The 17,215-nt window shown below is 37.4% G+C and overlaps 1 protein-coding gene across 4 annotated transcripts in view; it reads right to left on the bottom strand.

Moving 5' to 3' along the window:
* Positions 1 to 17,215, bottom strand: part of Wdtc1 (WD and tetratricopeptide repeats 1) — a 66,394-nt gene that overhangs the window by 34,875 nt on the left and 14,304 nt on the right. For all 4 annotated transcript variants that reach the window (XM_005317659.5, XM_005317658.5, XM_078025694.1 and 1 more), the window contains 2 exons: positions 11,287 to 11,434; positions 8,583 to 8,666 (listed from right to left, as the gene is read on the bottom strand). In XM_005317659.5, coding sequence (XP_005317716.1) covers positions 8,583 to 8,666; positions 11,287 to 11,334 — 132 coding nt within the window. In that variant the 5' untranslated portion in view covers positions 11,335 to 11,434. The remainder of the gene's footprint in view (positions 1 to 8,582; positions 8,667 to 11,286; positions 11,435 to 17,215) is intronic.

The following is a 17,215-nucleotide window of genomic DNA, read 5'->3' as shown; positions in this document are numbered from 1 at the left end:
ATACCAAAAAAAAAAAAAATTACTTGATTTAGTTGGCATCCATCTTATATTTTTCTTGATTCAATCTTACTTTTTGAGTATGTAAAATCTCAACATGGTTTGTAAAGTGAAAATTATAAAAAAGTCCAGAGAAGGGTTACTTTCCTTTTTCCATCCCTCCACCATTGCCACCTCTGCTTCTCGAGGTGACCAATTTCATTAGTTTCTGCTTATCCTTCCTGCACTTCTGTCTGCCAAAAAATATGCAGAAACATATATTAATTATTGTTCTCCCTTGTTACAGAAAAATTGGCAAAAATTACATTAAGTGGCCCTCACACATATGAAATGTAAGTCAACTCATTCATAAGAGAAATGTAACTTACTCTGAGATATCATTTTTCTTATACTGACCTACTATTTTTTCACCTGTCAGGATGTTAAAAAAAAAAGTCAAGGGGACTAGGGGAATAGCTCAGTTGGCAGAGTGCCTGCCTAGTATGCACAAGGTCCTGTGATCAATCCCAAGCACCACCCAAAAAAAAAAAAAAAGTCAAAAGCTTAACCACAAAGTCCATTGGTAAGCTGTAGAAAAACAGGCACTCTCATTTATTTCTGGCAAAAAGGTAAACTGTGCAACTCCCATGGTGGGAAATTTGGCAATATCTAACAAAACTACACATACATTTGCCCTCTGACCAGCACTCTACTTCTAGGATTTGTTTTTTTTTTCACCTAAAGTTACATCTCCAGCAATACTAAAATACATATATTCAAGGTTATTCACTATGGTATTGACGTAATTATAAACTATTAGAAACAACTCTAAGTGCTCATAGTTGGACAATCCATTGAATAAATACTGCTACACAAGACTGTACCACACATATGAAAAATAAGGAAGAACTCTATGAACTTATAGGCTTGACTTCTAAGATATATTGATAGGTAGAAAAAGCCAAGAACAAGAGAATATCTTTATATCTGTACACATCATGCTTTGGTGATTCTTCATCTTAAAAGGACCTCTAACCAAGCCCAGGCAGACAAGCTGTCTCCTCTCCTTCTCTACCCAGTTAAGAGTCCACGATTCAAAGCCCAGCATGGTGGCGTGTGCCCACAGTCCCAGCCACCAGAGAAGGTGAGGCAGGAGGATTATATAAACTCAGGATTTTTTTTTTTTCGTGCTGGGGATTGAACCCAGGGCCTTGTTGTACATAGGAAAGCACTCTACCAATTGAGCTCTATCCCTAGCCCCTGACCCCAGGATTTTGAGACCAGCCTAACAACATAGTAGGACATCTCCTCTCAAAAAAAAAAAAATCCATTAACTCATTACCACAATATTCTCTTGCAACATATATTTGACAAACCCCCACTTTAGATTACTTTATATATCTTCAACTTTCACTTTCTCTACCAATTCATTCCTCTAGAGATTAAACATGCTCAAATCTCTTTTAACCTAAAAAATTCCTTCCTCGGTACCAAATCTGGTTCTAACTATGGCTTTCCATTACTCTTCCCCTTTATAGCTGGGCTGAAATAGTAACTATATTTGGTACTTTCATCCTTTCACTTCTCAATAATTCTTCTATTTATCAACACCATACTCCAGAGACATGGCTTTTGCCAAAGTTACTATTATGGCTTCCTTTCCCAAAATCAATGGATACTTCTTGGTCTTTATTTTACTTGACCTTTGGCAGTATTTGATGGTGTTGACCATTTTCTCCTCAATGAAACTTTCTTCTGTGTTCTGCAACATCATGCTCTCTGTTCTCCTTCCTACCCCTTTGGTTGTTTTTTAGTTTATTTGCTTTGGTTTTTGGTGGTACTGAGGACTGAACACAGAGCTTCGTGCATGTCAGGGAAGCATCTATCAACCTCCAGTCCTTATAGTTGTTCTTTTTTTTTTAAATTAATTATATTATTTATTTTTGCATTATAATTCTTAATACACCTTTATATCACAATTTATCGTCTCTGATTGTGTATAAGGTATGTTGACACCAAATGCACATCTTCATACATGTATTTTGTATAATGATGAGGGTCTCCTTCCATCATCCATGCTATTCCCCTTCTCCCTCCCTTCCCCTCCCACTCCTATTCCCTATCTAGAGATAATCTTCCTCCCTTGCTCTCTCTCCCAACCCCATTTTGAGTCACTGCCTTATATCAAAGAAGACGTTCGGCATTTGTTTTGTTGGGATTGGCTAACTTCACTTAGCATAATCTTCTCTAATGCCATCCATTTCCCTGGAAATACCATGATCTTATACTTTTTATTGCTGAGTAATATTCCATTGTATATAAATGCCACATTTTTTTTTTATCCATTCATCCACTGAAGGACATCTAGGTTGGCTCCACAGTTTAGCTATTATAAATTGTGCTACTATAAACATTGATGAGGCTGTGTCCACGAAAAAATGCTCATCATCTCTAGCAATCAGAGAAATACAAATTAAAACTACTCTAAGATACCATCTCACTCCAGTAAGAGTGGCAGCCATTATGAAGACAAACAACAACAAGTGCTGGCGAGGATTCGGGGTGGGGGGAAAAGGTACACTAATACACTGCTGGTGGGACTGCAAATTGGTGCAGCCAATTTGGAAAGTAGTATGGAGATTCCTTATAGTTGTTCTTAACGTTTTACATACTCCTCATCATTCACCTGGCCCTTAAATGTTGGTCTTCAGCCAGGCATGGTGGCCCATGCCTGTAATCCCAGCAGCTCAGGAGGCTGAGGCAGGAGGATTCAGAATTCAAAGCCAGCCTCAGCAATGGTGAGGCACTAAGCAACTCAGTGAAACCCTGTCTCTAAAAAAATACAAAGAAGGGCTGGGGATGTGGTTAGTGGTTGAGTGCCCCTGGGTTCAATCCCCAGTACCCACCCCCTCAAAAAGTCGATTTTCATAGATTCATCTAGACATCCTTCTTACTATACACATTCCCCAAGTGCAATCACAACTTACATTCATGGCTCCAATCTATATGTTGCTCACTACTCCCAAATAACATCTTTAGACTATACCTCTATTCCTAGCTCAAATCCAAATACCTGTCTAGATACTGCTAAATGGACACAGAACATCATTACCAAACAGGTCATCTTTCCCTCAAATCTATTCATGTACCAATGTTCCCGAACTCAGCAAATGATCCTACTTTCTACCCTGCCACTTAAGCCAGACCTTCATTTGTTACTCTTCTCTTCCTATTTTTCCACATCCAATCACCAAATATTCTGATGATTCTATCTTTTAAACATTTCAAATCTACTGACTTTTCTCCATCCAAACAAACTACCACTATCTTAGTTCAGATAGCCTATAACCTCTTCCTAAGTCACTGTCACACTTCATAATTGGTTTGGCTGTCTCCAGTTTAAACTTCTTCAATCTATTCTTCATTTTGAAGCCAAGATTATTTTTATTTTTTAATTAGAGACATTAAGTTTCTTAGGGCATTGCTAAATTGCTGAGGCTAGCCTAGAACTCGCAGTCGACCTGTATCAGCATCCTGATTTACTGAGATTACAGGTGTGCACCACCAAACCTGATCCTGACAAGATTAATTTTTTTAAAGCACACTCTGATCGTGTTGTTTCTATGCTATAAGCCATTCAATGGCTCTCTACTGTCCTCAGTCTTCAACATAGCTTATAGCAGCCTTCACGATAAACAATCCATCCACACTCACTTTATCAGCCTCATCTGTCATTCCTCTTCTATTTGTATTCTTTGACTGTTTGTTCTCTTGGACTGAGTACCTTCTGCTCTCTCGTGTATCACATGCTGTTCTGGAACATTCTTTCTCTCCCTACCACCCCACCCATCTGGTTAGTTACTCCCATCCATCTTTCAGGCATCAACCTAAACCACATGTTTCTGAGTGTGAAAGTTGTATTAAGTTCTCCCTGGTTCATCATTTTGCACTTGTTTGAATAATGTCGCAATAATATTGATCATATTGGGATTTGGTAGAAAACAATGTCTCTTGAGTATTAGGTCTGATATAAGAGTGAAGAAGTATAACAGGAGTTTAAATTGGTACAAAATTGCCAGGCACGGGGGCTCACACCAGTAATCCCAACAACTCAGGAGGCTGAGGATTGCAGGTTTGAGGCTCAGTCTGGGAAACTGAGACCTTGTCTCAATTAAAAAAAAAAAAAAAAAGGCTGGGGATGTAGCTTAGTTAGTGTTAAAACATCCGTGGGTTCAATACCCAGTACCTAAATAAATAGGTTAAAAAATTCCATGGAAGGCAATAACTCTGTACATACAAAAGATTAGAATTAATCTACATGTCTATATTAGGGACAATGTAAATAAATTATGGTATGTTCATGTAACACAACACTCTGAACTCATAAAAGATTAAAAATATCTTTATATATTGAAATGGTAAAATTATGAAAGTCTGGGCTGGGGTTGTGGCTCAGTGGTAGAGTGCTCACCCAGCATGTGAGAGGCACTGGGTTTGATCCTCAGTACCACATAAAAAAAACAAACAAACAAATAAATAAATAAAATGAAGGTATTGTGTCTATCTACAACTAAAAAAAACAAAAGAGTGGCACTGTTTTATATTTTTGCAAACCTCTTTTAATTTCTAGCATAATGGTAGATTAATAGGTTCTTATCTGCTTTTTTTTTTTTTTTTTTTTTTTGTGTGTGTGTGTGTGTGTGTACTGAGGATTGAACCCAGGGGTGCTCAACCACTGAGCCACATCCCCAGCCCTTTTTCACATTTTATTTAGAGACAGGGTCTCAGTTGCTAAGTGCCTCACCAAATTGCGACACTGGCTTCGAACTTGCGATTCTCCTGGCTCAGCCTCCCAAGCCACTGGAATTATAGGCGTGCAACACTGCGCCCAGCTCTCATCTGCTTTTGCACTGTTTGTTGCAATGTTATTTTAGTTTGAAGAAATATGAAAACAATCCAGGCTCACAAAGATAAGTAGTTGGAAAAAGGAGAAGTATTTCAATAGCCTTTTCAGATAACTGCGTAGATCCTTCTTTGATATAATACCAAAATTTGACAAATAATAGTTTCTCTTTGTGGGGAGATTACTGGGGATTGGACTCAGGGGCACTTGACCACTGAGCCACATTCCCAGCTCTCTTTTGTATTTTATTTAGAGACTACTGAGTTGCTTAGGGCCTTGCTAAATTGCTGAGGATGGCTTTGAACTTGTGATCCTCCTCCCTCTGCCTCCTGAGCTGCTGGGATTATAGGCAGGCACCACTGCACTCAGCCAAGTAATAGTTTCTTAAAGGTTACTTAGAATGTAGAATCTGAAACCACATAAATGAATGATTGGTCTCCTGCTACATTAAAATGAATTTGTATGGGGCTGAAGATGTAGCTTCGTGGTAGAACATATCCTGCATATCCTTAGCATGAATGAGGCTATGGGTTCCATCTCTAGCATCAGAAAACCCAAATACCAAAAAACACATTGGTGGATTCTGTACTGAATCTATAAATGGGTCTCTTATATATGAATGATTTTGTTTTATCATACATTGGTCAGTTTGAAAACAGTGACTCACTGAAATATGAAGATCTTCAAATGTTAACACAATTATACAACATTGCTAACTGGTTCTGTGGCACAATGAATTCTAGCCAGACCTACACTGCCCATACAACATTGCTAACATTTGTTAATATTACCATGGATCCCATCTAGAAAGTCATTCAAAGTGCCAAAAAGTTATCAACTTTAGGTGACAGACACAAGTGTTCCTATACACTAATTTTCTCTTTTTGCTTAAAAACTCAAACTTTTTCCTTGGCAAAAAATACTGTCAGTTGTTTTCCTGACAGTTCACTTTATTCATTTTTCAAGAAAATGTCTGCCAAATACTCACTTTTGAATAATCATGGTTTTTGTCTGCTAGTCATTCTTTTTTTTTAAATATTTATTTTTTGTAGTTGTACACAATAACTTTATTTATTTATTTATTTATTTATTTATTTATTTTTATGTGGTGCTGGTGCTGAGGATCAAACCCAGGGCTTTGCGTGTGTGAGACGAGCGCTCTATCACTGAGCCATAACCCCAACCCCTGGCTAGACATTCTTTTTGATGGTGTTCCATTAAAAAAAAAAATAATAATGCTTACTTGAACTTGCACCTCAAGTAACTGCACAAGTATTTTCTTCAAGGCAACCATCATGTTTCAGAATACAGCACAAGGACTTTGTGAGTATTTCACATCCATCATATAGAATGCTACAGATTATATTTAAGGATTGAAATTTAATAACATTAATACCTTTTACTGCTTAACTTCCAGGGCATTTTAAGTAAAAATGGCTTTTCTGTTATCACTGCATGTGCATGAGAATGAATGATTACAAGACAGTTTGACCTGGGCATGGTGGCAGTATACCCCGCCTCCCCCCAAAAAGACAGTTTAATATCTTGATTCTTGCTAAGTAACAGTAGTTTAATTGCCACTCTTTTTTTTGTGTGTGTGCTGAAATTGAACCCAGGGCCTCAAGTATGCTAAGCATGCAATCTATTGCTGAGTTGCTAGTATAGACTACCTCTGTGACTCTATCTAGATTTTTTTTTTCTCTAGTCCATGTGTCTCTCCTAATCCTAGACTTCATTGGACCCTGTAACAATGACAGAATCGTCCTTGCGCCTATCAAAAGCCACGTCCTCTGCTTTTACTCTGAATCCTTCCCTACAGCCTTCCCTAGGACATTCCTGCTTCAGATATTCTGCCAATATTTTCCTCTCTCATCAACATAAACATGCTCTAATATTTCTTCCTGTTCTTACAAATCCTTCCTTTGATCCGGTAGACCTGTTTGACTATTGACCAATTTCTCTGCTTCCTTTTGTTAAAAAAAAAAAAAAAAGTTTCAGAGTTGTCTACACCTGCTCTTGTTGTTCCCTCACTTCCAATTCACTAACCAGCTCCTCCAATATAGCTTTTATTCCCATCACTCTAAGAAAACTGCTCAGGTCCCTAGGTGTGGAGGTACACACCTGTAATCCCTGCAATTTGGGAAGCTGAGGCAGGAGGACCCCAAGTTTAAAGTCAACCCAAGTAGCTTAGTGAAGCCCTAAGCAACTTAGTGAGACCTTGTGTCTAAATAAATAATTAAACAAACAAATAAATAGGACTGGGAATGTGGTTCAGTGGTAAAGCACCCCTGGATGCAATCCCTAGTAAAATAAATATAAAAAATAAAAAAAATAAACTAGGAATAACTTGTACAAGGCTATATAGAGCTAGTAAGTGGAAAAGACAGGATTTAAAACTAATTATTTTCCTCTAATATCCAGTCTCTTAATAAGAATTCTGCTTCATAATACACAAAATGTTACCAATGTTAACATACAAAATGTTACTAATGTCTATCTCTATATGGTAGAATTAAAATGATTTTGTTTTCTTCCCTATATTTTTCTATGTAGTCCATATTTTCTTCTATGACATTTATTACTTCTATAATCAGCAAAACATTAAGAAAAAATTGTGATGACTACTTGATAACATGGAAAAAAAGATTGTATGTTAACTTTAAAAAGACACAAGTTTCAAAGTAAGGTATGATTAAAATTATGTAAAAATTTTCAAGAGATAAAAGGAGTTATTCAAAATAACAATAACAATTGTATTACTGAGATAGGATTAAGAATGTGATTCCCCAGGCTAAGGATGTATCTCAGTGGTAGCATGCTTGCCTAGCAGGAGCAAGGTCCTGGATTCAATCCCTGACAAAACAATAATAATAATAATAATAATAAAAAAAAGTAAGTAACTTCCCCAACCTTTTCCATATTACTATTACTGTAATTACACTTTATATTTTATAACAGACACAAGTTTAAGCCTAAAAGGAAGCAAAAAACAATCACCTATAATCTCATTACCTCAAGATTACACTGCTAACATTAAACAAAATTCTACTTCCTTTTCTAAGATCAATACTGTCACTTATAAATACTAACCTAAGGAGCCAAAGAGAATTCTTACTCAACCTAGACATAACACTAAGTTGGGTAGGACACCTAAAAGTTGAATTTAAATAGAATCTTAAATAAGAAAACGCAATTGAATGCCTCTATATCAGACAAAACGAAAAAGATACATTTCTAGACTAAAAGCCTGGCCCCTTTATGGATTTGTTAGACCAATCCTGGACAAGGTGCTTGGCCTTTCTTAACCTGTTTTTAAAAATACCTACTTCTTGTTTATATTCCCATAGAACTGCTTTGAAGTGAAAATAAAAAAATGTATGTGTGCATCTAACTAAGCATTATGTGTATATGTCTGAAAATACTTTGTAAATTCTGAGTTCCTATATACAGGTAAGAATCATTACAGTCTACACTAACAGTAAAAAGAGTGATATGGAATTCAATAAGCTTAGAAAATCACACAGCAAATAACAAGTTCAAAAAAAATAATTTCTATGTGACTGTGTTAATCACTAAACTGGATTCAGATTTAGCTAATAAAAGGAGAGGTAATGTGTTTGCTTTTAACAATATCAAGAGGAGTCTTGCATGCAGAAAAGAAGAGAAGGTCATATGTTTCTAGGGTGTAAACTAAATCTCTTACCTGCAGCTCTGCTTCCAGGCCCAGCCGCCGGATAAAGGGGTCAGTGACATGGTAGCGCCTTTCAAAGCTCAGGGCACCTCGCTCCTGGAAATAGAAACTCATGATTTCATTGATTCAATTCAACATAATTTAATATTTACATAATTCTATATCCAGCCCAGGCTGGGCACTACAGGAAATATAAAAGATAAAGAATTGATGTATATGAGTTTGTACTACTCTTGGGCTGACAATAGAGTATAACAGAATAGAATGTATAATGAAACACTAAATTCTGTCGAGTTTCTTTTAAATATTTTATTTTTTCAGTTGTAGTTGAACACAATCTTTATTTTATTTATTTATATGGTGCTGAGGATCAAACCATGGCCTCAAACATACAAATTGAGCACTCTACCACTGAGCACAACCTCAGCCCTGAGGTTTTTGTTTTTGTTTTTTTAAGACAAAAAGTAAAAGAAAAAATGGAAACAACAAATATGGAATGTAATCATATTTAGGTTGGAGAGGGTAGGTATCATATTTAGGATATATACTGTAGAAGATACATTAAGGAAAAAAGTAACCTACTGAGTTTGTACCTCTAAGTAATAGTCTATTCTTGGGGACACCCAGTCTATTGACATCTCCCAAATCCCCCAAAAAGACAAAGTTAGGAGGATTCAGGGGGAAATATACAAAATATAAAGGCTAAAACATGCACCAAGTACATGGCTCCTATACAGGCATGCACTCAGTCCTTCTAGATGATGACTATAGTTTAGGCTGAATACTACTTAATTTAAAAACATATTCTAGTTTACATTTTTTAGCATTTAAAAAGCATTTTCAAAGCATTTCTCATTTCCTTTAATATTTCATGCTCAAAATCATCTTAGAGGCAAAAAGATATTATTTAACAATAGAAAACTGAGGCATAGTCTATGGTCATACCATCCATCCTGAATGTGTCTAATCTCATTTGATCTCAAAAGCTAAGCAGGGTCAGACCTGATTAGTACTTGGATGGGAAAAAAATCAAAGCACAGTAACTGTCATATAGATAGTTAATTAGGACAGTGATGAGATGAAACTTCTGACTGTAGTTTGGGATTCTTACTATAGAAGTACATCATGCCTAGGCTGATTCTATTCCTTTAAACCTGGATGGCTCATACAATGCTGGTGGGACTGCAAATTGGTGCAATCACTCTGGAAAGCAGATGGAGACTCTTTAGAAAACTAAGAATGCAACCCCCACTTAACCAGTTATCCCACTCCTCAGTTTATACCCAAAGGACTTAAAGTCAGCATACTACAGTGATGCAGCCACATCAATATTTATAGCAGCTCAATTCACAATAGCTAAGCTATGGATTTAGCCTAGGTGCCTTTCAACAGATGAATGGATAAAGAAAATGTGGTATATATACACAATGGAATACTACTCAGCCTTAAAGAGAAATAAAATTATGGCATTGGCCAATAAATGTTAAATGAATGGAACCGGTAACTATCATGCTAAGTGAAATAAGCCAATCCCCCAAAACCAAAGGCCGAATACTCTTTCTGATATGTAGATGATAACTCACAATAAAGGGTGAGGGTAGGGAAGAATAGAAGTACTTTGGATTAGACAAAGGGGAATGAAGGTAAGGGATGAGGAATGGAAATAGGAAAGATAGTAGGATGAATTGGACATGACTTTCCTATGTGCATATAGATTACATGACCAATGAAATTCTATATCATGTACAACCAGAAGGATGAAAAATTATACTCCATATATGAATGTCAAAATACGTTCTACTGTCATGTAAAACTAATATGAATAAAATTTTTTAAATTAAAAAAATAAATACACTTAATGAATCTCACACACATACACACACACACACACACACACACACACACACACACACACACACATAAAAAAAAAAACACCACAAAACAAAAAAACCCTGGATGGCCCCTTTAGTAAGGGATGACAAAGCCTGGAAGCCATCTCACTTGACTATACAGTCTTCTATTCATCTTACAGGTATCAGAGACTTTTACATATAAACTGCACAGGACAGGCTTTAGTACAGAAGAGAAGAAAGAGTCTAAGCTACACTGGGACTAAGATTCCCCCCAGGTTCTACATAACATTTACAACTCAGTAGCTGCAGCAGCAAAAAGAAACTATATTTACTCTTGTGTGTACCACCCAATAATCAGATGTACATGCATGTGCACAACACACAGATGGTGTCCCTCCCTCACCACACACACTGTATTGATCTCAGCAGCTGGTGTAAGCTCTTGGACAAAGGACTCTCCATAAATTCCATGTTCTTTGATAAAAGAAGATGGGAAAGCACGGGTATGGTGGCATACACCTGTAATCCCAGCAATTTAGGAAGCCAAGGCAAGAGGAATGTAGTTGGAGGTTAGTCTCAGCAACTTAGCAAGGCCTCAAACAATTTAGCAGGACCTTCTCTCAAGAAATTTTAAAAAGGTTGGGGATATAGCTCAGTGATAAAACACCTTGGGTTTAATCTTCAGTACCTGCGCCCCCTGCAAAAAAAAACAAACAAAAAACTATATAGTCCTAGGTCTACTGTCAACTAGCTATGTAACTCTAGGCAAGTCACCAATTTACATCTCAGTTTTTTCATCTGTAAAACGAATCTCTAGGGAAGAAAGGATCTCATACTCTGATTCAGAAGTCTGCAATGCTTACCTTGATCTGCCTACGGATGAGGTCTCTAGTAATGTTGACTTTTGCCATCTTCTCTTAATGGGTTCAACAGGAAGAAGCTATGGAAGGATCTTCAGGATCCTGGTGCATTCCAGCCAAGTCCAGATCCACAAGACACACATTTAATTCCCTGGAGGAAGAAACATCATAAATTTGGGGAGTTTAGAATAAGGTGACTTCAGGGCTTGATTCAACAAAAAACAGTTCACCAGCCCATTCAATGAAATATTTCCTGTGATTTGTGTCAGAGTGGGTTGGTCCTGATCTGTAGTGTTGAAGAACCCTTGCAATATGTAAAGGCAGGGAGGACAGAGACTCATAAGCACAGGAAACACTGGAATAAACACTGATAGAGGGGCTGGGAATGTGGCTCAGGCAGTAGCGCGCTCGCCTGGCATGCGTGCGGCTCGGGTTCGATCCTCAGCACCACATACCAACAAAGATGTTGTGTCTGCCGAGAACTAAAAAATAAATATTAAAAATTCTCTCTCTCTCTCTCCTCTCTCACTCTCTCTTTAATAAATAAATAAATAAATAAAAATAAACACTGATAGACTCATGCACGCTTCACCAGAAAATTGGGGCGGGGGTGGGGATTGGATATGTGTACAAAAGAAAACACATCCTAAAAGTCAGAACAAGGTGCAGAGCTAGAGAGATGTAAGTTTCTCTTGCTCAGTTTGCAGTGGCAGCCCATCTGAACATTTAGTTATGCTTCAAATCTCTGGTCCTCAACTTGAAGAATCAAAGATAGAATACAACTCTCTCATAGATTCACATAATCAAATAGTGGAAAGAGGAGTGTCCAGATAGCTCAACAAATGGAAGTTCCTGGAGGGTCGTGAGCCCCTTCCTACATGCCTTGCTCTATCTCTTCACCTGTATCCTCTGTAATAGCCTTAATAATAAACCTGAAATTTAAAAAAAGAAAGTGACACTGAGTATAATGGTGACCATGTCCAAGATTCAACCCAATAAATAAATTCCTCTTTAACATCCCGATAGATCCACCTTTAGTCTCACCAGATTTGAATATATCCCTGTATTATACTGCCCTGGTTGAAAAGAACAAGTAATCCCATTTCTGAGAATTCTGCACAGAAAAACTAAAAATGTCAAGGAAAAAAGTTCCACACTAAAGCATATTCATCCAGAATTTTTTAACAGCAAAAAACAAAAATAAAGCTACAAGTTTCCAATAAAATAGGAATAGCTAAATAATGTAGTCATATTATGCAGAGATTAAAAATGTAAAAAATGCTTATATCATAGCATGCTGCTTTTTCAACAAATACATCATAGCTATGCTTTTAAAAGGTAATATAAAAAAATAGCTGCTTTGGATAAGAGTATGGCTGATTTTTTTCTTCAAATTTTTAAATGTTTTAATATTTTTCCCTAGAAAGACACATTAATTTTTTCTTTTTTGGAACCAGGGATTGAATTAGAGGCACTCAACCACTGAGCCACATCCCCAGCTCTTTTTTATATTTTATTCAGAGATAGAGTCTCACTGAGTTGCTCAGGGCCTTGCTAAATTGCTAACGCTGGCTTTGAACTTGTAATCCTCCTGTCTCAGCCTCCTGAGCTGCTGGGATTACAGGCATGGGCCACCGCCCCTGGCATATTAATTCTTAATCAGTAAAAAACAAACAAAAAAAACGGAGGGAGAAAAAACTTAATATTTTTGTTTTTTGTGGTGTTAGGGATGGAACCCTGGGCCTTGCACATGCTAGACAAGTGTTCTACCACTGAGCTACATCCCTACCTACTGTTTTTTTTGTTTTGTTTTGTACCCTTTTTTGGTACTAGGAACTGAACCCAGGGATGCTTCACCATTGAGCCACGTCTCCAGCCCTTTTTATTTTTTATTTTGAGACAAGTTCTCATCAAATTGTTTAGGGCCTCGATAAATTGCTAAGGCTAGCCTCAAACTTGTTATCCTCCTGCTTTAGCCTGTTGTTGGGATTACATGTATGTGCCACCACGCCCAGCCCACCTACCATTTTTAAAGGAAGTTCTGTTTCTTGTTATTTTAATATTTTGGTCCTACTTCCACTTCTGGGCCATACAGAAGTCTACTCTTTCTTCCCTATGATAGTTCTCTGTGCTGTGAGAATGTCTGTACTTCCACCAGGTCTCTCCACCAATCATCCAAGACATTAGGACCTCCCAAGGTCATTTCTGGATCTTCCACCAACCATCTGCAGATTTCTAACACACCCTCATGAAATTACACCTTTTTTACCTGATCTGTGAATAGCCTCCCTCCTTTCTTTTGGCATTTAACATAAAAGGAAACTATATTTCTAAACATTAAATTATTGCAGGGATTTTTTTTCCCCTTTAATGCTAAAATTTGCTGCTTGATTAGGTGTCCCCATTCAACTTGAGTTCTTTGGGGCTAATGTCTCCAAAATTGATTTTTGGGATCATAAGCTGTTAAAAAGGCATCTCTTACAGCACCTGTAAGCACCAAGAACATCCAGGAATACCAACTGAAAACAACTACATTTTCAAGATGACTGTTCTAGCACTCTTTGGCCATCAGATAATTAATATAAGCTAGGGCTAGGATTGTAGCTCAGTGGTAGAGCGGTTGCCTAGCATGTGTGAGGCACTGGGTTCAATTCTGAGCACAACATATAAATAAAATAAAGGTCCACTGACAACTAAAAAAAAAAAAAAGATAAAATAAAGCTACTTAAGCTAAATACTGGTGGCAATTGTGTCTATATAATGATCAAACCCAAAACAAAAATATAATTTCATGCAATCACCAAGAATGTGAGATAAACTATATTAAAATGAAAATAACACCAAACTAGGAAGAATGTGTGACCTTGCTCAAGTCTCTCTCACAGGCACAGGAACAAAACACTGAAGGGGCCATGTATGTCACCACAAAAAGTTTCATTCCTTGCCCCTACTGTTTTCCTTGGAGAACTGCCATGGAAGTCAAGTGAAACAATGTAAATCAGAAGTTTTTTTGTTTTTGTTTTTTTCCAGGCAAGGGTTATAGCTCAGCAGCAGAGGACAGGCTTAACATATATGAAGCCCTGGGTTCAATCCCTTACAGAAAGGAAAAAAAAGTATTTTTCTCTTAAGAAAACAAATACTGGGGCTGGGGTTGTGGCTCAATAGTAGTGCACACATCTGGCGTATGTGAGGCACTGGGTTTGATCCTCAGCACCACATAAAAATAAATAAATAAATAAACAAATAAATAAGTAAATAAAGGTATTGTATCCATCTACAATTAAAAAATATTTTTTCAAAAAGAATGCAAATGTTTTTATCTGCTAAGAATAGTAATTAACCAAATATTATGTATTTGCTATGTGCCAGGCATTGTACTAATTCATTCATTAACTCATATATTTATTCATTTAACCAATGAATGCAAGAAGCTTCTACTATGTGCCAGATACTGTTCCAGGCCCAGGAGATACAGCAGTGAGCAAAACAGGCAGGGTACTTATATTGTAGCAGGAGGAAACAGACAATAAACAATAATAGAAGACTGGAGATGTAGCTCAGTGGTTGAGTGCTTGCCTAGCTGGACACAAGACCCTAGTTTGATCCCCAGTACCACAAAAAAATGAACATAAAACAAAACAAAATACCCAACACAAATATAAATAAAATAAGAAGATATCCAACAGTGAAAAATGCTGTGATGACAATGAAACTAGATGATGTGAGAATGACTCATGAGCTATTTTTAGACTTGAGGTCAAAGATGATGTAGTGGTCATTTTTGGAATTGTCTGGCTGCTCCAAACCCCTTCCCATATTTTGGGAATTCCCTATCTAATGAGTCTGGTGGGAAGCAGAGCCCCTTCCCACTATGAAGTGGGAATGATGCCAACTGAGATTCTCTAAGGCTCCCTTATAGCTAGAGTGGGTACATATGATCCATGCTATACCAACAGACCCATCATTCCTGGACCCTGAATTGGTTTCTAGTGTCACAGAGTCTGAAGACAGCAAAGAGTCCCTGCTGGGGTATAGCAATGGGTGGCTACGGTGACCACCAAGGTCCAGAGCTGCTGGTGGCAGTGGAATGCACTGTGTGAATGGTGATGGCAATAGTGTCCTCAATGGACTGGTTCTGTGAATTACTGCCCAGATTCTCTCTCTCTTTTTTTTTTTTAAAGAGAGAGAGAGAGAGAGAAAGAAAGAATACTTTAATATTTATTTTTTAGTTTTTGGCGGACACAACATCTTTGTTTGTACGTGGTGCTGAGGATCGAACTCGGGTCTCACGCATGCCAGGCGAGCACGCTACCACTTGAGCCACATCCCCAGCCCCCTGCCCAAATTCTCTTGTACTAGCCTATTTTTTCAAGCCTGGCTCTGTGGTCTTCCCTGATGTTTTGTAATCATCAGCCAGACTTGGTTTCTGTTGCTTACAATTACAAATTCTGCCTAATATAAAGGGGTTGAGAAGATGACATTAAAGCTGAAACATGAACAACAAGCAAAGAACTAGGGGAAGACAGTTCCAAAGGGAGAGTGTTAAGGCAGTGGAGGAAAAGAGGTTCAAAAATTTGTAAGGTACTGGGCTAGGGTTGTGGCTCAGTGGTAGAGTGCTTGCCTCGCATGTGCAAAACCCTGTGTTCAATCCTCAGCATCACATAAAAAATGAAATAAAGGTATTGTGTCCAACTACAACTAAAAAATAAATATTTAAAAAAATTTGTAAGGTACAATCTACCATCACCATTCTACAGATAAGAAAATAGATTCATGGTCATAAAACAATTTTCACAACATCACTCTGCTAATAATTTGGAGCTGGAGCAGGGATTTGAGTCCACGGCTATGAGTCTAAAGCCCATACTGTTAACCATTATGGCATTTAACGATCTACAATAATGTTCACTATGAAAATATCCCAAAAGAGCCAACTAAATTGTCACTACTCATTAATTTTCTTACAAAATTAACTGAGTACTTATCAATCATCAAGCAATTTTTTGTTAGATATGGGGAACATTGAGATGAAAGACATAGTACATATACTAAGCGAGATCAGAATCAAAGACAAGGGGGTTTAGCTAAAATTGGCATGTGGCTTAGATATACTAAAAGGTACAAGAGAGGCAAGGCAAAACAAAACAAAACCAGACTAGCAGGAAACCACATTCAGTCAAAAGGTAAAATGGAACTGAGTGTGGTGGTGCATTCTAGAATTCCAATGACTTGGGAAGCTGAGGCAGGAAGATCACAAGTTCACTGCCAGCCTCATCAACTTAGTGAGACCCTGTTTCAAAATAAAAAGTACTGGGAATGTAGTTCAGTACCCTTGGGTTCCATTCCCAGTACAAAAAAAAAAAAAAAAAAAAGGAAAGAAAAAGGGTAAAATGGAGCCAGGTGCAGTGGCATACACCTGTAATTCTAGAAATTCTGGAGGCTAAGGCAGGAGAATTGCAAATTCAAGGCTGGTCTCAGCAATTTATGAGATCCTCTTTCAAAAGGGCTGGGAATGTAGCTCAGAAATACGTAAGTACCCCTGGGTACAATCTCTAGAACAGAAAAAAAAAAAAAAAAAAAAGCAAAGTGGAAATTGGGATTTATAACAGAGTGAAAGGCAGAGACTTGGAAAAACTAAAGTGTAAAATTCAATAATTCAATACAACTAATACCTAGCTAGCATTCTGATGAAGTTTTTTTCTTTTTTTTGCTCCCATCCTGAGAAAAAAAGGATAATGTAATAGCAGATAGTTTGTCCTGGACCATGGCCTACCTTCTCCCTTCACAAGGAAACAGAAATTGAGTGTCTTTCCACAAACTTTTTACAGGCAGACAAACATAACTGGGAACACATCTAAGTGGATATTATTTAAAAGAGTCACACCAGGAGGGAAATACCCTTAAATCTATGAAGGGGCAAATCTAGTTTTAT

The sequence above is a fragment of the Ictidomys tridecemlineatus genome, chromosome 11 (genome assembly GCF_052094955.1).
Source record: "Ictidomys tridecemlineatus isolate mIctTri1 chromosome 11, mIctTri1.hap1, whole genome shotgun sequence".
NCBI lineage: Eukaryota > Metazoa > Chordata > Mammalia > Rodentia > Sciuridae > Ictidomys > Ictidomys tridecemlineatus.
This window is presented reverse-complemented; position numbering and strand designations above follow the sequence as displayed.